The sequence below is a fragment of the Erythrolamprus reginae genome, chromosome 2 (assembly GCF_031021105.1).
Source record: "Erythrolamprus reginae isolate rEryReg1 chromosome 2, rEryReg1.hap1, whole genome shotgun sequence".
In the NCBI taxonomy this organism is placed as follows: Eukaryota; Metazoa; Chordata; class Lepidosauria; order Squamata; family Dipsadidae; genus Erythrolamprus; species Erythrolamprus reginae.
The window spans coordinates 333167004-333192086 of NC_091951.1; the positions used below are offsets into that span (position 1 = coordinate 333167004).

Sequence of the window (25083 nt, forward strand, 5' to 3'; positions counted from 1 at the left end):
GGCGAGGTATATAAATGTCATTATTATTGCTACTGCTATTATGATATAGAAACTTGGATAAGACTGTAGCTCCGGAATTGGGCCCATTTGATAACTAGCACATCTTTGGTCTTATCTGTGCCATCTCGCAGAAGAGCTGGACGTATTCCTGCCAGAAATCCTAAAACAATCACAACCACTTAATGTTCATCAGGTTGACAACTTTATGATATGTGGATCTCAACTCCCAGAATTCCCTAGACCACTGATGGTGAACCTTTTTTTCCTTGGGTACCAAATGAGCATGGGTGCATGCTATCGCACATGTGTGAGTGCCCACACCCATCATTCAAGGCCTAAAACAGCTTCTCCTACCCACCCCCGGAGGCCCTCTGGAGGCCGGAAATAGCCTGTTTCCAAACTTCTGGTGGGCCCAGTAGGCTCGTGTTTCACCCTCCCCAGGCTCCAAAGGCTTCCCTGGTCACGGTGAAAAATTGCCAGCCCAAGAGACATTTAGTAATTAAAGAGTTAACTGTGTGTGCCTTACTAAGTTCCTCCTATTATGATGTAATATCCTGCCAAATCATCACATCACTTCCTTCTTCTTCATTCTTTCTCCATTCTCTTTTTCTATCCTCCATCATGTAAAGACGTATTTGTTATGTTGTCCATCGAGACATGTTTTATTTCTGTTTTTATAATAAAAATATCTTGTTTTGAACAAATGATTAGGCTTCAATCTATCGCCTCCGCGGGGTTTAATCACTCACAAACCGCGACATCCCTTACCCCGGAGGCTCTCTGGAGGGCAAAAACGTCCTCCCAGAGCCTCTCTGTGAGCCAAAATTCAGCTGGCCGGCACAGACATGCATGTTGGAGCTGAGCTAGGCAATGGTTCGCGTGCCAGTAGATATGGCTCCGCGTCCACCTGTGGCACCCGTGCCATAGGTTCACCATCACTGCACTAGACAATTCCCTGAAGTTTTCCTAGTTTCCTCTGGATGTGTTTTAATCAGTACTGGGCTGCCCCTAGTATGCCTGGGATCCCTGATCCAGTAGCGTAAACGGCAATGCATGCGCATCTGCGCATCCCCACCTCACAAACGCTCCCGTGACCCCCGTGTGAGATTTTGCTTCTGCACATGCACGGAAGCAAAGAAATAGGCAAAAATCGGCAAAATCTCGCTTGTCCGAGTGCCCTCGCGTGAGATTTTGGCGATTCTTGCCAATTTCTTTGTTTATGTCATGCACGGAAGTAAAATCTCGTGCGGGTGTGCGTGCCCCTGCCCGCGCCTGCGCCAGCCTCTGGGACCGATCTGGTAAGAAACGGCAAGTGCCGCCTTTCACTGGTTTTAATGTATCCATGTCTGTCCTAAAACAGAAGTCTAAAATTCAAAACCATCTGTGCAGCCTGACAGATTTAGAAGTACAGTGGTACCTCTGCTTATGAACTTAATTCGTTCCGTGACCAGGTTCTTAAGTAGAAAAGTTTGTAAGAAGAAGCATTTTTCCCCATAGGAATCAATGTAAAAGCAAATAATGCATGCGATTGGGGAAACCACAGGGAGGGTGGAGGCCCTGTTTCCTCCCAGAAGATTCCTAGAGAGGCCTCATGGAGGCTTCTCTCTGACTTTTCCGGATCTGTTTCTTTCCAGAAGATTCCTAGAGAGGCCCCATGGAGTCTTCTCCTCACTATTTCCGGCCCTGTTTCCTCCCAGGAGATTCCTAGAGAGGTCCCACAGAGGCTTCTCCCTGCCTTTTCCAGTTACAGTTTCGGGTTTGTTAGTGAGAAATGGTTCCTGAGAAGAAGCAAAAAAAATCTTGAACACCCGGTTCTTATCTAGAAAAGTTCGTAAATAGAGGTGTTCTTAGGTAGAGGTACCACTGTAGTAGAATAGTTTCTCTTCTTCTGGATACAAAAAGAAAAGAAAAAGAAGAGAAAATCTAAGGTTAAAAATCAAACAATCCTAATACGTGGTTTGGTCTTTATGTGATCTGATGTTGTGCTGAGATTCACCATACGTATACTTTCTTTTAATGTTTTGCAACGTGTAGTCCTATTCTTATGAACAAATGCTGAGGATTCGCCGAGAGAACGTGTTCCCATCCCTGCATACTTGTTATAAGAGGCCACTCCTGATCCATCAAGGACACATGCAGTGGCTGTTTGACTATGAAGGACGAAGATACCTTGATTTCTTTGGTGGAATCGCTACTGTCAGTGTTGGTCACTGCCATCCGTAAGTAAGCTTTTTAACACCCAAGCTGATATGCAAGGATTGGCATGGCTGAATTCCATTTGCAGTGTGTGCTAGTGGCAATGACCCAGGAAAAATTCTTGTCTTTGGTTGCTGTTCTGCCAGGCTCTCTGATAGGAGCCTCCCGAAAATTCAAGGGTACAAATTTCAGACACACACACACACGTTTGAAAATTCAAAACAATGTTCTTTATCACAAAAGTCAAAATAAACTAAGCACTCTTTTTGTATTGCAAAGAGCACTCTTCCCAAAACAACCGGGTAGGCTGTACAATTTCCCTCAAGCAGTCATTAAGTACTTAGCCAGCAACTGTGAAGAAACTTCACACCCCTTCTTCTTCCAACGAAGTGAGACACACACACACACACATACACGATGCTCTGCTTTGGTTTCAAAGGCGTGAAAAAGCAACAAAGTCCAGCACACAAGATTCCTGACAACTGCGAACAGATATTCTTCCACAACGGCCAAACCCACATGCTGCTATTTATAGCAGCAGCCCTAATTACTGGAGCCCCACCCAAACACAGGTGGCCTCCCTTATTTCCTGTAATATGTTCTTACTTGGTCTCTTCTGCGCATAATTCTGCGCTTGCGTGGGTCCAAAATGTCATCATCTGAAGCAATAGAAGATAAGGAAGATTGACTGCCTTGGCTGAGTGCCAAGCCCTCCTCTGCTGAGTCACTCCCACCTTCTTCTTTGTCCGAGGAAACTAAACTCTGAACTGATTCTGTTGGCAATAACACAGACCTGTGACATGTTGAAGTTTCCCCTGCATCCACCTCCCCATTCCCTGGGGCAGGAGCTGGGCCAGAGCCAACCACAACAGTTGCTGTTGGTTTACCTTCTCCGACAGCATCCCAACCGTGTTTTTTGCAAAAGGCAACTGGTTTTGTTCCTTGAAAAAGTTGAGCATCTCATCTAAACCTTCCAAAGCTTCTTTAGTTTTTCTTTGAAAGGTTTTCAAAGAAAGAAAAACAAGGAAGTCCACTTGCCTTTTGGAAAAAAAACACCTTTGAGACAACCAAGACTTGGGTGATTGAGAATCTCCATAGACTTCTCTGACGTCACAGCTACTTCGAACAGGTATAATCCTTATTTAATTGGAGGTGTGAGCAGAGAAATGCTGTGGAGATGCTTTATTTATTTAAAGATATTGCACTTCTGAAAGTGTTCCTGTAATGTTTCATTTTCTAGTGTCTTAAGATTGTTTCAATTTCTGCAAATTATATTTATTTATTTATTTCAATAAATAACGAAGGTTATAGAACATATACTCGTAGTAGAGAAGATATAGGAATAAAATATATCAATGAAAGAATAGAGAAAGGATATAGGAATAGAAGAAAAGATATATGAGATACAGGAGAGACAATAGGACAGGGGACGGAAGGCCCACTAGTGCACTTATGCACGCCCCTTACTCACCTCTTAGGAATCTGGAGAGGTCAACTGTAGAAAGTCTAAGGGTAAAATGTTGGGTGTTAGGGGACTCGTATTTTTTACAGTCAAGTTTGGAGCAGTTAATATTAAGTTCACTGTTATTATTATTTTTTAATATGGCCTAGTTTAAAAAAAATAAATTTTGTGACTGGTGACATTTCAGGATAAAAGCGAAGAAAAACAATAAAACCACTTACATGCATTTTTATTTATCCAACATTTCCTCTGGGGTAAACAACATTATGCAAGGCATAGAAAGAGGCGCAGGAGTAGTAAACCAATTAAATTAAAAGCAGGAGGAAAAAGAAAAGCAATTTTAATTTAATTTTGTTTACCCGAGCATCATTCCCTAAAACTTTCTACATCTCTCAACCTGAAAAATCAATTTTGCTTCCTACACAACCACACACTGAATCATATAATACCTTTTATGTAACCCACCTTATATCTTTAGCTGAGCCACACAGTGGTTATAGTAAGACTGATGGGTAGTCACTTAAGGTGTCAAGAGGAAACAGTTTTTCAGATATTAGAATGGAAAGTCAATCATCAAAAAGCAGGAGCTGCAGGAATGTGGTCTCTGGAAAAAGGGGGTTCAAAGACAGGCCACCGCAATGAAGTCCCTGCTGGTTTTTTCCGCAGTTATGGGACACTATCACCAATATTGGGTTCCTTACCGGTATGGGCCACACTGCATACCGGTAGTAAAAATGGCAATGGGCACATAGCTCTGGGTGACCGGGGGGTGGGCGCATGCATCCTGGTGAGATTTTGCTTCTACGCATGAGCAGGATTTAAGCACAATTGAGCATCTCATCTAAACCTTCCAAAGCTTCTTTAGTTTTTCTTTGAAAGGTTTTCAAAGAAAGAAAAACAAGGAAGTCCACTTGCCTTTTGGAAAAAAAACACCTTTGAGACAACCAAGACTTGGGTGATTGAGAATCTCCATAGACTTCTCTGACGTCACAGCTACTTCGAACAGGTATAATCCTTATTTAATTGGAGGTGTGAGCAGAGAAATGCTGTGGAGATGCTTTATTTATTTAAAGATATTGCACTTCTGAAAGTGTTCCTGTAATGTTTCATTTTCTAGTGTCTTAAGATTGTTTCAATTTCTGCAAATTATATTTATTTATTTATTTCAATAAATAACGAAGGTTATAGAACATATACTCGTAGTAGAGAAGATATAGGAATAAAATATATCAATGAAAGAATAGAGAAAGGATATAGGAATAGAAGAAAAGATATATGAGATACAGGAGAGACAATAGGACAGGGGACGGAAGGCCCACTAGTGCACTTATGCACGCCCCTTACTCACCTCTTAGGAATCTGGAGAGGTCAACTGTAGAAAGTCTAAGGGTAAAATGTTGGGTGTTAGGGGACTCGTATTTTTTACAGTCAAGTTTGGAGCAGTTAATATTAAGTTCACTGTTATTATTATTTTTTAATATGGCCTAGTTTAAAAAAAATAAATTTTGTGACTGGTGACATTTCAGGATAAAAGCGAAGAAAAACAATAAAACCACTTACATGCATTTTTATTTATCCAACATTTCCTCTGGGGTAAACAACATTATGCAAGGCATAGAAAGAGGCGCAGGAGTAGTAAACCAATTAAATTAAAAGCAGGAGGAAAAAGAAAAGCAATTTTAATTTAATTTTGTTTACCCGAGCATCATTCCCTAAAACTTTCTACATCTCTCAACCTGAAAAATCAATTTTGCTTCCTACACAACCACACACTGAATCATATAATACCTTTTATGTAACCCACCTTATATCTTTAGCTGAGCCACACAGTGGTTATAGTAAGACTGATGGGTAGTCACTTAAGGTGTCAAGAGGAAACAGTTTTTCAGATATTAGAATGGAAAGTCAATCATCAAAAAGCAGGAGCTGCAGGAATGTGGTCTCTGGAAAAAGGGGGTTCAAAGACAGGCCACCGCAATGAAGTCCCTGCTGGTTTTTTCCGCAGTTATGGGACACTATCACCAATATTGGGTTCCTTACCGGTATGGGCCACACTGCATACCGGTAGTAAAAATGGCAATGGGCACATAGCTCTGGGTGACCGGGGGGTGGGCGCATGCATCCTGGTGAGATTTTGCTTCTACGCATGAGCAGGATTTAAGCACAATTCTAAGTGTTGGTTATGACCTATAAAGCACAATTTGAGCACAATTCAAAGTGTTGGTTATGACCTATAAAGCCCTTCATGGCACTGGACCAGAGTACCTCAGGGACCACCTTCTGCTGCACGAATCCCAGCGACCAGTTAGGTCCCACAGAGTGGGTCTTCTCCGGGTCCCGTCAACTAAACAATGTCGCTTGGCGGGGCCCAGGGATAGAGCCTTCTCTGTGGCGGCCCCGGTCCTCTGGAGCCAACTCCCCCCAGAGATTAGAATTGCCCCCACCCTCCTTGCCTTTCGTAAGCTGCTTAAAACCCACCTCTGCCGCCAGGCATGGGGGAATTGAGATACGCTTTCCCTCTAGGCCTTTACAATTTTAGGCATGGTATGTCTGCATGTATGATTGGTTGTTTATAATAATGGGTTTTTAACTGTTTTTAGTATTGGATTATTGTTATATTGTTATATGCTGTTTTATTACTGCTGTTAGCTGCCCCGAGTCTGCGGAGAGGGGCAGCATACAAATCCAATAAATACAAATACAAATAAATACAAATACAAAATCTTGCGAGACGATGCGCATGTATGCGAGATTTCAGCGATTTTTTGCTTCTGCGCATGCCAAAATCTCACACACATGTGCATCCTCTCGCAAGATTAGGCTGAATGCGCAGAAGCGAAATCTCACCAGGACGCACCCACTGATCACCCGGAGCTGCACACACATCACACCGGTAACGGCAGTAAGTAGGAACTCCGGCCTGACTACCACCATTCCCCCAGACCAGGGGTAGGCAAAGTTGTGTCTTCTATGACTTGTGGACTTCAACTCCCAGAATTCCTGAGCCAATCATGCTACCTTAGGAATTCTGGGAGTTGAAGTCCACATGTCATAGAAGAGCCAACTTTGCCCACCCCTGCACACGACCAAGAGTCTCCAATCTTGGCAACTTTTAAGACTTGTGGACTTCAACTCCCAGAGTTCCAAAGACTGGCTGAGGAACTCTGGGAATTAAAGTCTACAAGTCTTAAAAGTTAGTTTGTTAGTTTGTTTGTTAGTTAGTTTGTTTTTGTTTATTTATTTATTTGTTTGTTTGTTTATTTAATCATTTATTTAATCATTTATGTAATCATTTAATCATTTAATCATTTATTTAATCATTTATTTAATCATTTATTTAACCATTTACCGGTAATCATTTAATCATTTAATCATTTATTTATTTATTTAATCATTTAATCATTTATTCATTTATTCATTCATTCATTCATTCATTTATTTGGCTTGTATGCTGCCCTTCTCCAGGGACCCGGGGGGGGGGGGGCAGCTCACAACATACAATGCAAAAACAATATGTATACAAATCTAATAGTTAAAAACTATAAGCTAAAATCCCATTAACTTTAAATGAAAAGTTGCTAAGGTTGGAGACCCTTGCCCCAGACCTTAATCTTCAAGAAGAGACATACCAGGAGTCTTGTTTCTTCAAATCTTAGCTTCCTAATTAAGGACCAACATTGCCACAAATTAGATTGAAAGTGCCTTTTTCCCTCCCCTAATGAATCCAGGAAGGTAACAGCAGCAGCTCAGAAACAGTTCGGCCTCCTGGGACACACGAGCAGCATCTACTTGCATCCAGGAATCCAAGAATATGCCGAGAAACTGACTTCCCTGTTTCCTGGATCCTTAAAGGTGTGTCAGATTGGGCATCTTCAGGGCTGCTTCTGAGGGTTTGTGGTGGGGTAGGGGAATGTTGTGAATGTTATTTATGAAGTGGGGAAAAAACCTGAGCTATAATGTCAAAATTAGATGACTTTGTTTATACGTTATCGTGATAATAGGGGACTGCGGAAAATGCAAAATCTATTAGAAATGATAGCTTGGGTGGTATATGTTGTTGTTGGTTTGTTTTCTGAGCTTGCTCTTTAGCTTCTGAACGTTTCCTCACCAGGCTAGTTCACATCCTTAGTGGGACTTTGGTTGAAGCATTTTATGAGCCGTGGTGGCGCAGTGGTTAGATGCAGTACTGCAGGCTACGTCTGCTGCCTGCCAGATGCCTGCAATTTGGCAGTTCAACTCTTACCAGGTTTAAGGTTGACTTAGTCTTCCATCCTTCTGGGATTGGTAAAATGAGGACCCAGATTGTTGGGAGCAATATCCTGATTGTAAAAAGCTTAGATAGCACTGTGAAGCGGTATATAAGTCTAAGTGCTATTTCTATTTCTATTTTTATTATTATTATTATTATTATTATTATTATTATTATTATTATTATTATTATTATTATTATTTAGATTTGTATGCCGCCCCTCTCCGAGGACTCGGAGCGGCTCACAACAATTTATCTTATGTGGTTAATGGGTAATGTAACTGTCTGGTCATTATGTGTGAAGGTCACTAAGTGAAGAAACCATCCTTGGTTGGTCACTCGATTGATATGACTCCTTAGGCCAGTGATGGCGAACCTTTTTTCCCTTGGGTGCTAAAAGAGCATGTGCGCGCACTATTGCACATGGGCGAGTGCCTACACTCATAATTCAATGCCTGGGGAGGGCAAAAACAGCTTCCCCCACTCCACAGAGGCCCTCTGGAGGCTGGAAATGGCCTGTTTCCCAACTTCTGTTAGGCCCAGTAGGCTCGTGTTTTACCTTCCCCAGGCTCCAAAGGTTTCCCTGGAGCAGGGAAACAGTAAAAAAAAACCCTTCCCCATCCCCCCCAAAGGCCCTCTGGAAGACAAAAACGCCTTCCCAGAGCCTCTGTGTAAGCCAAAAAGCAGCTGGCCAGGACACACATGCATGTTGGAGCCGAGCTAGGGTAACGGTGCGCGTGCCAGCAGATAGCGCTCCGGGTGCCACCTCTGGCACTCGTGCTGTAGGTTCGCCATCACTGCCTTTGGCTTTGTTTGTTGATAGATCCATCAATTGAATACCAGACTTCAATGAATTCACATACATGGCCTGTAATGGCATAGCCAATGATCTTTGTTCTGGAACTTCACACATAATCGCCAGCTAGTTACATGACATACCGTGTTTCCCCAAAAATAAGACACTGTCTTATATTAATTTTTGCTCCAAAAGTTGTGCTACGTCTTATTTTCGGGGGGTGCCTTATATTTCTCAAATAAGACAAATTCACAGGCAGAAAAGCTGACACCCCCAAAGAAAGTGTCCCGTACGGTACACTGATTACGGTACGGTACCTGTCAGTATGGCACCCACACACACAAACGACGGCACTTATATGGTACAACAGTATATTCCCGCTATTGCAGCTTCCGGCCACCAGAGGAACTACAGTCTACGCACTGTAGTGGAGACTGTAATGGCGGTGAGACAGCGGCAGACTGTGTCTGCCGTACTGGATGGTACAAAGCGATGGAAGGGGCCAGCAGGAGACACCACATTATTACGGTACCGCTATGAACAGCTTTGAATGGTACCGTATGTTTTTCCACCGTACCGCATGTAAACTTGACTACGCCTTATTTTCGGGGGGTACCTTATATTAGCAAATTCTGCAAAAACTCTGACATGCCTTACTTTTGGGGTACGTCTTATTTTCGGGGAAACAGGGTATCACATGGCATGACCAGCTGGTCTCACGACCCACTAACCACACAACCACATGAGATCAATGAAAGCAGAGAAGAACTGAAACAAGACGCTTCAACCAAAGTTCTGCGGAGCAGGGGCAGATTCCTCTTACCTGCTACTACCGGTGCGCTATACATGCAGCATGAGGATTCTCACGTACCTGCATGTGCTATGTATGTCGTCAGGCATGGGGGAACTGAAACACCTCCCCCGGCCATGTACAATTTATGTATGGTATGTTTGTGTGTGTGCTTGTTAATATAGTGGGGTTCTTTTTAAAACTATTTAAATACTTAAATTTATTGAATTTATTTGGATTTGTATGATTGTTTATATTTTTTGTTGTGAGCCGCCCCGAGTTCGCAGAGAGGGGCGGCATACAAATCTAAATAATAAATAAATAAATAAATAAATAAAATATGCATGTGTGCGCATCCCTAGCTTTGCGCTTGCACAGGAAGCAAAAACGCGCCGAAGTCTCACTAGGGGACGCACTAGGTTGGATTGGCAATTGTGCATGAATTTGGATATGTGGCAGCCTTGGTTTCTTCTCTAACAATGTCTTTTCATCACAATCTTTGTCACAGGTAGCTTACCTGACCAATAGTGGTACTGAAGCCAACGACCTGGCATTGTTAATAGCGAGAGTTTTCACCCGCAACACTGACGTCATTTGTTTGAGGTAACGCTCCTCTATGCATTTTGATTTATTCCCTTCAGTGGATTCTGTGTTTTCTCTAGCAGAACTCCCATAAATGGCTTGTAGATAATTGTTTCAACTCCCCAGAACTATTAGTGCATTGCTCACCAGAACAACTGGACACAAGAACAGTTTTTCCCTGAACGTCGTCACTCTGCTAAAGAAATAATTCCCTCAATACTGTCAAACTATTCACTGTCTTCATTACTATTACTATTAATCTTCTCATCGCTCCTATTACCCATCTCAAAAAAGCTTTGAAAACGTTACATTAGGAGTATAAGAGACACCCAAATTTTCAGCCTCTTTTAGGGAGGAGAAAGGTTTGCCTTATACTCTGAGAAATATGGTAATCAGTGGAACATTTTGCCTGCAGAAGTTGTGAATGCTCCAACACTGAACGTTTTTAAGATGTTGGATAACCATTTGACTGAAGTAGTTTAGGGTTTCCTGCCTAAGCAGTGTTCTGTCTGGGTTCCCCCAGACGCCAACACCAACTAAAAAGAGTAGCCAGACACGCTGGTAAAAAGCAAAGTCATTTTATATCTTTGAAAACAAACACAGATAACAAAAACTGTTCTTACAAACTGGAATGCTGTGAAGCTTCACAGAAGAGTCACGACGGCCAGACAATACAACAGGCTTCTTGCTGGCACACACACCACTGTAGATAATAAAACCCACGCCTCCCCAAGTTTTCAGCCTTCGAGGCCACAAGCCAGAATCAGAGACGCCAAGGATCGAAGCAAGGTCACAGGACTCCCAAAAGATAACTCTCCACAATACAGGAAGGGCGGGCTTGCCTTTTCAACCTTCCACACTCAAACCCAGCTGTTGCCTATTAGGGATGGAAGTACCTGGCTAATTGTCCCCTTCTTTGTGCTGCCCTTCTCTGCCTCATATCTATGATGGCTTGTGCGTTCTCATCTAATGACTCCAGGCTACTTGCTGGGGAGAGCTCCCCCCCGGGGGTCTCAGGCTGTTCCCCCTCCTCCTCGTCCTGACATTCCTCTTCCCCGTCTGCCTGGTCCTCCTCCTCCTCCTGTTCCTCGTCCTCCCCCTCTGAGCATGGAGCCGGCAGAGTTCCAGCCGTTCCCTGAGGAGCCTCAGACTGAATCACAACAAGCAGGGGGTTGGAATAGAAGACCTCCAAGGTCCCTTCCAACTCTGTTATTATATTCTGTTCCGTTCCGTTCTGTTCTGTTCTACTCCACTCTACTCCACTCTACTCTACTGTAGTCTCCCCGAGTCTACGGAGAGGGGTGGCATACAAATCTAATAAATAGATAGATAGATAGATAGGTAGGTAGGTAGGTAGGTAGGTAGGTAGGTAGATAATAAACAAACAAACAAACAAACAAATTAATACTCTACTCTACTCTACTATACTATACTATACTCTATTCTACTCTAAGCTGCCAAGAGCAGGCAACTTGACAAAGACATATTCCACTGAACAAGCATTCTTTGACTTTTGGAATTGTGTCTTTTTTCTTTGCAGTTAAAACCAAGGTTTGAGATTCCACATATATAGAAAGATTAGCAGAGCAATTAATCGCCCTAAGGTTGAAAATATGTTGGTTTTCTTTCTGCAGAGGCGGCTACCATGGAGGTAGTACCTATGCTATGGGCATCACATCCATTGGAAGGTACAAATATGGTGTTGCCAACGGAGCCAACTGCCACTCGGTCAGTATCTCACTTTTTTTTTGACGGGGAGGACATGTTTTTGGAACACGTTGGACATATCCCTGATTGGTGTGGGTATTGCTGGTACAGATAATTCGCAATTTACTCCCACAATTCCGCCCATAATATCTGATGCTAAGCAAGATGGTTGTTAAGTGAGTTTTGCCCAACTTTATGACCTTCCTTGGCATAACAAGCAGGAAGAGGGAGATTATGATCCCGCTATATAGAGTGCTGGTGAGACCACATTTGGAATACTGTGTTCAGTTCTGGAGACCTCACCTACAAAAAGATATTGACAAAATTGAATGGGTCCAAAGACGGGCTACAAGAATGGTGGAAGGTCTTAAGCATAAAACATATCAGGAAAGACTTAATGAACTCAATCTGTGTAGTCTGGAGGACAGAAGGAAAAGGGGGGACATGATCGAAACATTTAAATATGTTAAAGCGTTAAATAAGGTCCAGGAAGTGTTTTTAATAGGAAAGTGAACACAAGAACAAGGGGACACAATCTGAAGTTAGTTGGGGGAAAGATCAGAAGCAACATGAGAAAATATTATTTTACTGAAAGAGTAGTAGATCCTTGGAACAAATTTCCAGTAGACGTGGTTGGTAAATCCACAGTAACTGAATTTAAACATGCCTGAGATAAACATATATCCATCCTAAGATAAAATACAGAAAATAGTATAAGGGCAGACTAGATGGACCATGAGGTCTTTTTCTGCCGTCAGTCTCCTATGTTTCCATGTTTCTATAGCTGTTAAGTGAATCCCTGCAGGTGTTAAGCTGGTAACACAGTTGTTTAGTGAATTTGGCTTCCCTATTGACTTTATTAGAAGGTTGCAAAAAGTGATCACGTGATCGGCGGGGGTGTCACTGCACCCGTCATAAATATGAGCCAATTGCCAAGCTTCTGAATTTTGATCATGTAGCCATGGCCATGTTGCAATGGTTGTAAGCAGTGAAGGGCGGCAAAAAAAAAATCTAAAACACTGCGGGCGTGGCTTATTGTGTGGGTGTGGCTTGATAGTCATGTGACTGGGTAGGAGTGGTTTGCTGGCTATGTGACCAGGTGGGAGTGGCTTGACAATCATGTGACTAGGTTGGCTTAAAGGTCATACGACTGGTTGGGAGTGGCTTACCGATCAAGATAAGTTTTCAAATAGGTGCTTGGACACTTTTTCAGTTCATTAAGTCGCATTATTTGAATAGAACCCAAAAGTACAAATGAAAGAGAGCATTATTTGTTGAGGAGCACAGTAACATTTTAAGGTTTTGTACTGAACACCCAAGGTTCAGTACGATAACAGATTAGGCAAGTAGCTCAATTTTCTTTAATTGCTATAAAAATTCAGTTCTAGATAATGATTAAAATGATTAAAGCGTTTATGGGTAAAAACATACTATTTAATTATTTCCTATTTTAAAAGTAATTAAGGATCATACTAAGGTACTAGAGAAGGAAGGACGATAAAATAACTATTAAGTACAGTGGTACCTCGAGATACGAGTTTAATTCGTTCCGGACCTGGGCTCTTAAGTCGAGCAGCTCTTATCTCGAACGACTTTTCCCCATAGGAATTAATGTAAATAATTTTAATTGGTTCCAGCCCTCAAAAAACTCACAAAGTTAGTCTAAATTATGCAGAAAGACATGTTTTTAATGAAGAAATGTACATGTACATATAAATGAATAATGAAGTTTCTTTCACTTAACTTGTAAACTTTCTTAAACTTTTAAATTTACATATGTTCAACTTCTCTGCCACCCAATCCTGTAGGACAGAGGTCCCCAACCCTTTTTGCACCAGGGACCGGCTTTAAGCGATCAAGAGAGGAATGGGTGAATGAATGGACGGAGGGTGGGAAGGAAGGAAGGAAAGAGGTAAGGGACAGGAACAGAGGAAGGAAGCAAGGAAACTTATGAAAGGGGAGAGTAAGAGAGGAATGAGTGAAGGGAGGGAGGGAAGAAGGTGGGAAGGAGAAAGAAAAGAAGAAATAAAGGAAGGGAAGGTAAAAGAGAGAAAGAAAAAGAGCAAGAAAGAAAGAAAGAAAGAAAGAAAGAAAGGGGGAAGGGACAGGAACAGAGGAAGGAAGAAAGGAAACTTATGAAAGGGGAGAGTAAGAGAGGAATGAGTGAAGGGAGGGAGGGAGGGAAGAAGGTGGGAAGGAGAAAGAAAAGAAGAAATAGAAGGGAAGGTAAAAGAGAGAAAGAAAAAGAGCAAGAAAGAAAGCTGCAAGCACCCCCCCGAGCCCCCCAGGCCGGCTGCAACCTTTTAAAACACGCGCGCCGCTTCGCAGCTGTCTCCTGAAGCCGAACGCGGCAGTTAGCGTTTGGCTTCAGGAGACAGCTCCTTGGCGCTTGTATCTCGAATTTGGGCTTGTAAGTAGAACAAAAATATCTCTCCCCTCCCAGCTCTTATCTCGAGTTGCTCTTAAGTAGAGCAGCTCTTATGTCGGGGTTCCACTGTATTCAATAAATAGTGCATAAACTTACTACCCTCACTGCTTTGTTCCCCCCCCATCACTCAAAGTCCATCACTAGTTGCAAGTGTGAAAAATGGTAATAAGTCACTTCTTTTCAGTGCAGTTGTAACTTTGAATTGTCACTAAATAAACTGTTGTAAATCAAGGACTATCTGCATTGGACCAGAAGCAAAAGTGGATATAGCCACGATTATAGGTGGGCAACTTTAAAAACTTTTAAAATCTTTTGAGACTTTTAAAAAGAATTTGAAAATTCTTATTTCCGGTATGTACTTTGATCCTTTCATTTAAGGGTAGCAGTTGAGCCTCCAATGTGGTGCCTGGGGGCTACATAATGTCATTAGTATCCACCAAACTCCCTACTCTAATTTTACACTCTAGATTCCTTAAATGAAAAGTTGAAAATAATCTAGCATATTGCAAAGGTAAGAATCAAGTGGAAACATAATTATATCTCCAGCTATTCTGCTGAGCCCAGTAGCATCCATAAAAATGAAATGATAGGTTGTAAAATCCCATATTTTGTTTATCTACTGGTAGATTTTATGGTAGTTTTACATTTGGCTTCAGCAACAAAGCTTGAAATTGGCCAGGTCTTTTTTAATGTTCATGCCGAGCAAGGGGTTAAATGGTGAAATCTCCAGTGTAAGAGTTCATCTTTATCTCTTTATGCTATATTAGCTCTGTCTTTTCTCTATGAATTTACAGTGAGTGGTACCTCTACTTATGAATTAATTCGTTCTATGACCAGGTTCTTAAGTAGAAAAGTTTGTTAAAAGAAGCAATTTTTCCCATAGCAATCAATGCAAAAGCAAATAATGCGTTCAATTGGGGAAACCACAGGGAGGGTGGAGGCCCTGTTTCCTCCACGGAGATTCCTAGACAGGCCCCACGGAGGCTTCTCCCCGCCTTTTCCAGCCCTGTTTCCTCCCAGGAGATTCCTAGAGAGGCCCCACAAAAGCTTCTCCCCGCATTTTCCGGGCCTGTTTCCTACCAGGAGATTCCTAGAGAGGCCCCACGGAGGCTTCTCCCTACCTTTTCTGGCCCTGTTTCCTCCCAGGAGATTCCTAGAGAGGCCCCACAGAGGCTTCTCCCTGCCTTTTCCAATTACAGTTTCGGAGGCTTGGGTTTGTAAGTGGATAATGGTTCTTGAGAAGATGTAAAATATCTTGAACACCTGGTTCTTATCAGAAAAGTTCGTAAGTAGAGGTGTTCTAAGGTAGAGGTTGCTAAATATGCACCTATTAAGTATCTAAGTACTCTATTTACATACGGTGCTCTGATTGGCTAATGTTTTCTGGCGGGAGACTTGTTGCTGTGTCAAAACACTTCTGCTGCCGGGGGAAAGCTATATAAGGATAGAGACGCGCCACTTTCCCTCAGAGTTTAACTCACGTCTTTTGACAGCTACTTGCTCGGTTCCTGTTCTACTGTCTGAAGCAATAAAACTGCTAATTTTGAACAGTTCAGTCTAAGCTAATTCATTTTAGAGGTACCACTGTACTTCTTAAAATTCTAGCACGCTGAAGTATGCTGTGGTGGCGTAATGAATCTCATTGGATCTGTAACTGTTGTTCCTTTAGACAATGTTGCCTGACGTTTTCCGTGGCCCCTGGGGTGGAAGCCATTGTCGTGATTCTCCAGTTCAAACAATTCGAAACTGCTCCTGTTCTTCAGGTTGGTTAGTAAGGGAAATCCTCTTAATTTTCACAGTTCCACATTTATGGCTTTTTATAGTGTCCCACACTCACGTCAACATGATTTAAAACAATTTTGGGGTGGCTGAAACAGCATTTATTTCTAATCTCTGGCAAAAAAAATCCCCACTGCAGACAATGGATTTGCTTAAGCACAGTGTTCACTTAACAATCACCTCATTTACTTTACAACCACAAGCATGGGAGTTAGTTTCATTTCAGCCGTGTTCAGAGTGGACAGAGAGTTCAGATTACACTGGAGAGCCACGCCCAGCCTTACCCTTAAGTTTTCAGTTTCGATTCTCTGCACAGACTCAGAAGCATTTAGCTCTCATTGGCTGATTTAGTGCTATGCCTATTCATCGGCTAACCTTGTTAATATGGCTCTCCCACTTCATGAATATCTTAACGAACTGTAATCCCAGACCCAATTACAGTCATTACTTGACTATCTATAAGTGTCAGGATGTATTTAATTTGATCTCCGTTGAGTTGGTGCGGTATGCCCATCCTTATTCAACAGAAATTCACTAGGATGATACTTGTTTTCTCCATAATCGGTCCCTCTCCTGCTTCTCCTTCTCACTTAGACTTATATATCACTTTACAGTGCTTTACAACCCGCTGTAAGTGGATTATAGAGTCAGCCTATTGCCCCAACAATCTGGGTCCTCAGTTTGACCGATCTCAGAAGGATGGATGGCTGAGTCAACCTTGAGCTGGTCAGGATAGGACTGCCGAACTGTAGTCAGTCAGCAGAAGTAGCCTGCAGTACTGCCTTCTAATTGTTGTGCCGCCATGCAGTGATGAAGGCAACATCATTTGATTTGCCAAAAAAAGTAGCAAAGTTAACTTTATTTATTTGTTTGTTTGTTTTGTCAAATACGTATTGGTAGTATACAAAGATATAACTGTTTGTTTGTTTGTTTGTTTGTGTGTTTGTTTGACTTGTATGCCGCCCCTCTCCGGTGACCTGGGGCGGCTCACAACATACAATGCAAACAATATGCCGCCCGAATCCCAGCGACCAGTTAGGTCGCACAGAGTTGGCCTTCTCCGGGTCTCGTCGACTAAACAATGTCGCTTGGCGGGACCCAGGGTAAGAGCCTTCTCTGTGGCGGCCCGACCCTCTGGAACCAGCTCCCCCCAAAGATTAGGATTGCCCCCACCCTCCTTGCCTTTCGAAAGCTTCTGAAGACCCACCTCTGCCGTCAGGCATAGGGAATTGAGACATCTCCCCCTGGCCTATATAATTGATGCATGGTATGTTTGTGTGTGTGTGTCTGGTTTTTTAAATAAGGGGTTTTAAGAGACTTTTTAATATTAGATTTGTGATACATTGTTTTCATTATTGTTGTGAGCCGCCCTGAGTCTGCGCAGAGGGGCGGCATACAAATCTAATAAATAAGTAAGTAAGTAAGTAAGTAAGTAAGTAAGTAAGTAAGTAAGTAAGTAAGTAAGTAAGTAAGTAAGTAAGTAAGTACATAAATCTAATAGTTAAAAATATAGCTAAAAACCCATTAATTTTAAAAAACAGTCAGTTTACTCAATCATACCCACACATAACATTAATAGTCAGAACAGAGGGGGGGCATTTACTAGTTGCCCCACGCCTGGTGACATAGATGGGTCTTAAGGCTTTTGCGGAAGGCGAGGAAGATGGGGGCCGTACAAATCTCTGGAGGGAGCTGATTCCAGAGGGCTGGGGCAGCCGCAGAGAAGGTTCTTCCCCTAGGCTGCGCCAAACAACATTGTTTGGTTGACGGGACCTGGAGAAGGCCAACTCTGTGGGACCTGATCGGTCGCTGGGATTTATGCGGCAGAAGGCGGTCCCGTAAGTAAACATGATACTAGTAAGAGAGAAACCTTAGGACAGAGGATGGAAAGCACGCTGGTGCGCTTATGCATGCCCCTTACTGACCTCTTAGGAATCAGGAGAGGTCAACAGTGGATAGTTTAAGGGTAAAGTTTTGGGGGTCAGGTGATGATACTACAGAGTCAGGTAGTGTGTTCCATGCATCAACTACTTGGTTACTAAAGTCATATTTCCTGCGGTTGAGTTTGGAGTGATTTACTTTATGTTTGTATCTGTTGCGTGCTTGTGTGTTGTTGCTACATGCATAACGCTACAGTGAGTATTTCATGCAATACTTCATGCTACAATGAGCCCATCGGGAAAATGTCTTTTAGCATTTTAGATGATGAACAGGGCCGTGATGTTCCTTACATAAATAATAACCTTAAAATATTCAACATGTTTCTCCCCCGCCCTTCCCCAATACAGGAACCTGCCATGCTAAAGACCAATACATTGCACAATTCAAGGACACACTCCAAACTTGTGTTCCAAACAAAGTCGCTGCATTTATTGCTGAGCCAATTCAAGTAAGTGGGGTTTGTTAGACTACAAGGACCTAAAACTTGTCAGTGGGCTTTCCAACACAGATTACTTCATACCAGTGAAGGCCTGCAAATCTTTTTACTACCACACTGTGGGCGTGGCTTATTTTGTGGGTGTGGCTTGCAGGCCACGTGACCAGGTGGAGTGGCTTGACAATCATGTGATCAGGGGGTGGCTTGAAGGTCATGTGATTGGCTTAAAGGGGGCCCACTTGACGTCACTTGTGTCAAGGGTTTGAGTTAGGGTTACGGTTAGGGTGCCTGGCCTCTCCTCGCTTCAAAGAGATACAATTTCCCTATCTATTTATATGCCATATGTGTACATACATATTACACACAGGGACACAAAAATATACATTATCAACTATATAAACTGTATGTGTATGTACACACACACACACAGCTCTTCTAAAATTATACACATTCACCCTCATTTACTGCAATAGAAAAAACATACCCAGAGCCCAGAAGGGGAAAAAAGTGAAAAATTCAACACAAATTCAGAAATTCAACAAAAATTCAATACCAGTTCTACATACCTGACCTGTTCTGCCGGCGTGTCCCAACCGCCTGTAATTACAGGGTAATTAGTCCAGAAAGACACACACCACACAATAGAAGGAAAACCAAAAGTCTTTATTAACAGAAAAGCAGAAAAAACTCCCTTTTAAAATGTCAAAGGGATTTTCTGGTACACACAAGGCACAGGTTAAATGCAATCCAATTTCTCACCCAGTAACTGGGAAATTGAGTCCAATTCCAAAGTCCAGAAAGTCCACACACAGTCTTGAACAGGGAAACAGAAAAACCACGATCTTGACGAAACTACGAATCAGATATACTTCCACAAGGCTAAATCAGCACGCTGCTCTTTTTATCTGTAGCACTAATTACAGCAGCTCCACCCAACCACAGGTGGCCTCCCTTATCTCCTTTAATAATCCTTCAGTTGTTCTCTTCTATGCATCACTCTACGCATGCGTGGGTCTGTCATAAGTTCTTGTTCAGAATCCAGGGATGATAAGGAAGATTGATCTCCTCCTGGACTGTCTGCCAAACTATCCTCTTCCCTGTCACTCACGCTTCCTTGGTCAGAGGAGACTTCGTCGGCAGATTCTATCGGGAGCAAAACAGGCCTGTGGCATGTGGATGTTTTCCCGACATCCACCTCCACATTCCTTGGGGCAGGAGCTGGGCCAGAGCTAACCACAACACTGACCAAAACTTTTCTACCAGATCTGCGTACCTGACTGTACCCATAGGAGACCATCACTGGTTCATACTATGCTTGATTCATAATGGGTGCAATGGCTCAGTGGTTATAGATGCTGAGCTTATCAGCCCAAGTTTGAGACCCGAGTACTATATGATGGGGTGAGCTCCCTTTAATGCCTTGGGCTTCTGTTTCTCCTGTCTTATGTAGGAGGACTCACACTTTTATTATATGCTCACACTTTCTGCATTCCTTTCTTCTATCCAGATAATCTACTAATAAATGAGAATATTTTTAACGCTAGGTTGAAATGAAGGGTCTTTGGTGCTCTCTTAAGCTTGCTTATTTTCTTACAGACATTTCATCACCCCAACTAGGTAACATCATCAAGACTAGCACTAATGATGTTACCTAGTTTTGGTAATGAAGCATCTGCAAAAAAACCCCAGATAATGGGATAAAAGGGAAACAAATTCAACAGCGCCATCTCCTGGTTGTGTGGAATGAAGTGCATCGCTAGGACCACAACAATTACACAAGGTGTAAATGGTGATCACATGATCCCGGATACTAGAGAAACCACAATTGCAATACAGTACTGCATCCAGTTCTGGTCATCGTGATACAAAAAAGATAATGAGAACTTGAAAAGTATTTAGAGTAGAGCAAAAGAATGATAACGGGCCTGGAGGCTAAATTGTATGGTGAACATTTGTGGGAACTAGGTATGTCCATCCTACCAAAGAGAAAGATTAGGGTGGACATTATAGCTGTCTTCATAATGCAAGGATTAATCATAATGTATATCAAAATATGTACATTTACTAATAGATAAATAGATAAAAGCTGTAAAAGAAATACAGTTTAACTTAATTATCTATAAATGAAAAGCTAACGTTAAGGCAATTTACCATAGAATTGTTAAAGAGGTTGCTATGTGTGTGTTGTAAATGTGTTGTTTTGTTTTATCTATATATTTGTCTCTATCTTGATGACTTTTATGTTTTTTAATATTTATACTTAATAAAAATTGTTTGTTTTTTAAAAAAACCATAGCTGTCTTCATAGTACCTGAGGGGCTATTGAATGGATTGACTTATTGTTTAGGGCGAGTGTCGGCAATCCGCGGCTCCAGAGCCGCATGTGGCTCTTTGACCCTACTGTGGCTCTCTGCTGATCCGGTCGTGCAATTGAGAGAGAGAGAAGGGGGGGAGAGAGAGAAAGGGAGAGGAGAGAGAAAAAAGAGAGAGCTGGAAGGAGAAAATGAGAGAGAGAGAAAGGGAAAAGAGAGGGAAACAAATGAGAGAGAAGGGGAGAGAAAGGAAAAAAGAGAAAGAAAAAAGATGAAAAAAGGAAAAGAAAGGAAAAGAAAGGAAAAAGAAAAGAAAGAAAGAACGAAAAAAAAAGAAAGAGAGAGGGAGGGAGAGAGAGGAAAACAAGAGAAAAACAGAAATGAGACGGATGGAGGTGGGGAGAGAGGGACCCATTTCCCACAGAAAACACTGTAGGTATGGCTGGGGGTGTCATGTGACCTGGTGGGAGTGACGTTGAGTTGGCCACACCCATCCAGATGTTGCGGTTCCTAGTGTTTTGTTTTCTGTGCGAAACGAATCCAAATGGCTCTTTGGGTTTTTAAGGTTGCAGAACCCTGGTTTAGGGCATCAGAGATCGAGACAAGAAACAATGCATGGAACCTTGTCAAATAAATAAATAAATAAATAAATAAATAAAAAATCGAATAAATAAAAAAAAATGTATATATTAGATTGTATTATACATAATATTATTGTTGTGAGCCGCCCCGAGTCTTCGGAGAGGAATGGCATACAAATCTAATAAATTATTATTATTATTATTATTATTATTATTATTATTATTATTATTATTATTATGTGCGTCTTTCCTTTCTATTATTATTATTATACTATAATACTATAATACTATAATAATAATAATAATAATAATAATAATAATAATAATAATAATAATAGAAAGGAAAGACGCACATTCAATGCAAAGGAAGAAGGAAAAAAGAAAGATACTGTAATAGCAAGGCAAGGAAACGATAGACGTAAGGGAAACTTAAAAAGGAAAAATAAAATAGAAAGGGACAGGTTTAATGCAAACCAAGAAGGAAAAAGAAAACGGAACAGAAAGGAGAGATAGATGTCTGGAGGACAGAAGGAAAAGGGGGGACATGATCGAAACATTTAAATATGTTAAAGGGTTAAATAAGGTTCTGGAGGGAAGTGTTTTTAATAGGAAAGTGAACACAAGAACAAGGGGACACAATCTGAAGTTAGTTGGGGGAAAGATCAAAAGCAACGTGAGAAAATATGATTTTACTGAAGCGTAGTAGATTCTTGGAACAAACTTCCAGCAGACGTGGTAGATAAATCCACAGTAACTGAATTTAAACATGCCTGGGATAAACATATATCCATCCTAAGATAAAATACAGAAAATAGTATAAGGGCAGACTAGATGGACCACGAGGTCTTTTTCTGCCGTCAGTCTTCTATGTTTCTATGTTTCTAAGAGATCTAACATAGAAGTAAGGATAACATTTCCAACAGTGAGAGCAATTAATCAATGGAATAGGTTGTCTTGAGTTATGGGCACTCCATCACTGGAGGTTTTCAAAAATAGACTAGATGACCATTTGGCTGGAGTGGCATGAGACTCCTGTCTTGAGCAGGGAGTTGGTCGAGAAAACCTCTGAGATCCTTTCCAGCCCTATGATTCTGTGTCCAGTTGTCTTCCATGAAATGAAGATCGCCATTTCCTTTGATCCTGTCTGTCTGCTTTGTCCAGGGCGTGAATGGAACTGTCCAGTTTCCCAGAGGATTCCTCAAGGAGGCTTATCAGTTGGTGCGTGAAAGGGGAGGTCTCTGCATTGCAGATGAGGTGAATATATGATTTGTGACTCAAGTCTCCAAATTGTATGTGCAAGGTTTCTATAAGGACAGCAATTTGAGATCTCATTGGCAGAGGGCTTGGATTGCCTGGGTCACTGGGATTGATATTCTGCGAAACCTTTGAAGAAGATCAGTGAAGGGTTGCTCGTCTTTGGTGCTACCAACATGCCCTCTAAGGCCTTTAGGGTGCATGTGCATCCGGTGGGCATGGCCACTCCCATTGGCGTGAGATTTGCTTCTGTGCATGCACAGTGTTCTGCCGGGCTCTCTGATAGGAGCCCCCAAAAATTCAAGGATACAAATTTCAGACACACACACGTTTGAAAATTCAAAACAATGTTCTTTTATCACAAAATTCAAAATAAACTAAGCACTCTTTTTGTATTGCAAAGAGCACTCGTCCCAAAACAATCAGGTAGTCTGTACAATTTCCCTTAAGCAGTCATTAAGTACTTAGCCAGCAGCTGTGGAGAAACTTCACACCCCTTCTTCTTCCAACGAAGGGAGACACACACACACACACACACACTGCTCTGCTTTGGTTTCAAAGGCGTGAAAAAGCAACAAAGTCCAGCACACAAGATTCCTGACGAAACTGCAACAGATATTCTTCCACAAGGGCCAAACCCACATGCTGCTATTTATAGCAGCAGCCCTAATACTGGAGCCCCACCCAAACACAGGTGGCCTCCCTTATTTCCTGTAATATGTTCTTACTTGGTCTCTTCTATGCATAATTCTGTGCTTGCGTGGGTCCAAAATGTCATCATCTGAAGCTATAGAAGATAAGGAAGATTGACTGCCTTGGCTGTGTGCCAAGCCCTCCTCTGCCGAGTCACTCCCACCTTCTTCTTCATCCGAGGAAACTAAACTCTGATCTGATTCTGTCGGCAATAACACAGACCTGTGACATGTTGAATTTTCCCCTGCATCCACCTCCCCATTCCCTGGGGCAGGAGCTGGGCCAGAGCCAACCACAACAGACAGCATGCAAAATCTAATGTGAGTATGTGTGCGCAAGCAAGGTTTTGGTGATTTTTGCCAATATGTTTGCTTTCGCGCATGCGCAGAAGCAAAAAGTCGTCAAAAATTGCTGGAATCTCACTCATACAAGATTTCACTTGCTGCGCATGCGCAGAAGCCAAATCTCCTGTGGGGACAAGGGGATGCACAGATGCATGTGAATCATGGAATTTCCTACTGGGATGTGTTCTGTGTACTCCCTCGCAGCGTGAGGAGTTTCCTCGCAGGTGCGGAAGTAAAAATCACCGAAATCTCTTGCGTGTATGTGTCCCCTCCTGAGATTATTCTTCCTGCACATGTGCAGAATCAAAAACATAAATTGGTTCACGCACGTGCGCATACAAGCTAATCAGCCATGCGCACAATAAAACTTTTGCTACTGGTGCAGCATCCTCATCCATACCGGTAGCAACCCAATATTGGTTGCAGCCCTCTGCCAGAGAAAATGGAGTTTGGGAGGGATGTGCATGGCCCCCTGAGCTCCATTTTTGCTGGCAGAGGGCTGGAGGAGGCCTCCCAGCTGAAAACGGGTCCCAGGGGGTTGAATGTAAAATGAATCAGGAGAGGCAGTAATGTAGAGAAAAACTCTTGTTTATTGAGCTATGTCAAATAGACGCTGTCCGCACTGAACTGTCAATTACACAGTGTAAAAGGTGCTGAGAGGAAAGCGCACGTCATTAACTATTTATAGGGAACAGCCGGCAGGAATCAACAACTTGACATAGTAACAAAGTTCCCGCCAGAAACAAGTAACCAATCAGGGCATAGTATGTATACAGTGAAAATCTGCCCTACTACATGATAGGGAACAGCCGGCAGGAATCAACAACTTGACATAGTAACAAAGTTCCTGCCAGAAACAAGTAACCAATCAGGGTATGTGGATGCTGTCAAAGTCCCTGATGAAGACGATGTCTTCAAAGGGGCTAAGAGCAACCCAGCCGTGTGGGATCACTCACGAACGCGAATCCTAGAAAGAAGACTTGGACACATTCTCTCTCTGGATGAAGTGACACAGTATAGAGTTGTGTACTTCTTTTTATTTGGGAGCATAAGGAAATGGGGATAATTACACGTACATGTCAAGTGATACACAAACATCCAATAACATAACTTCAAACATGACATATTTTTGAGTTCTTCCTTTCCCACAAACTAATTTCCTAGAAACACTTCCTCAGAGCAAATGTTTCTCACACCTAATTTCTCTGAAGCCTTCTGCCTTATCACAACTAATCTTCCTTAATCACCCTCTCATCCTGTGTATGCTTCAGGCAATGTAAATCTCTCCCTTTGATCGTATAACGTCCTGTCCGGAGTGCTGTAAACTTGTTTATCAGTGAGATGTTTATTGAGCCCTTTTGTTTCCCTTCATCAGTGATACAGACTAAGCAGTTAGTGCCGTCCTATCCTGGCTTATAATCAGGGTAAGCAGAGCATTTTTATGCTAGAGGTCCAGATATATATAATTATGATATAATGCTATTCTAACATTCATGCTACACTGCAACAAGGGTATGTATACAGTGAAAATCT

General features: G+C 42.2%; 1 protein-coding gene across 2 annotated transcripts in view; it reads left to right on the forward strand.

Annotated features, from left to right (window-relative positions):
• Positions 1-25083, forward strand: part of AGXT2 (alanine--glyoxylate aminotransferase 2) — a 54134-nt gene that overhangs the window by 7981 nt on the left and 21070 nt on the right. For both annotated transcript variants that reach the window (XM_070743463.1, XM_070743464.1), the window contains 7 exons: positions 2035-2219; positions 7387-7510; positions 10002-10096; positions 11710-11803; positions 15880-15973; positions 18278-18378; positions 22421-22513. In XM_070743463.1, coding sequence (XP_070599564.1) covers positions 2035-2219; positions 7387-7510; positions 10002-10096; positions 11710-11803; positions 15880-15973; positions 18278-18378; positions 22421-22513 — 786 coding nt within the window. The remainder of the gene's footprint in view (positions 1-2034; positions 2220-7386; positions 7511-10001; positions 10097-11709; positions 11804-15879; positions 15974-18277; positions 18379-22420; positions 22514-25083) is intronic.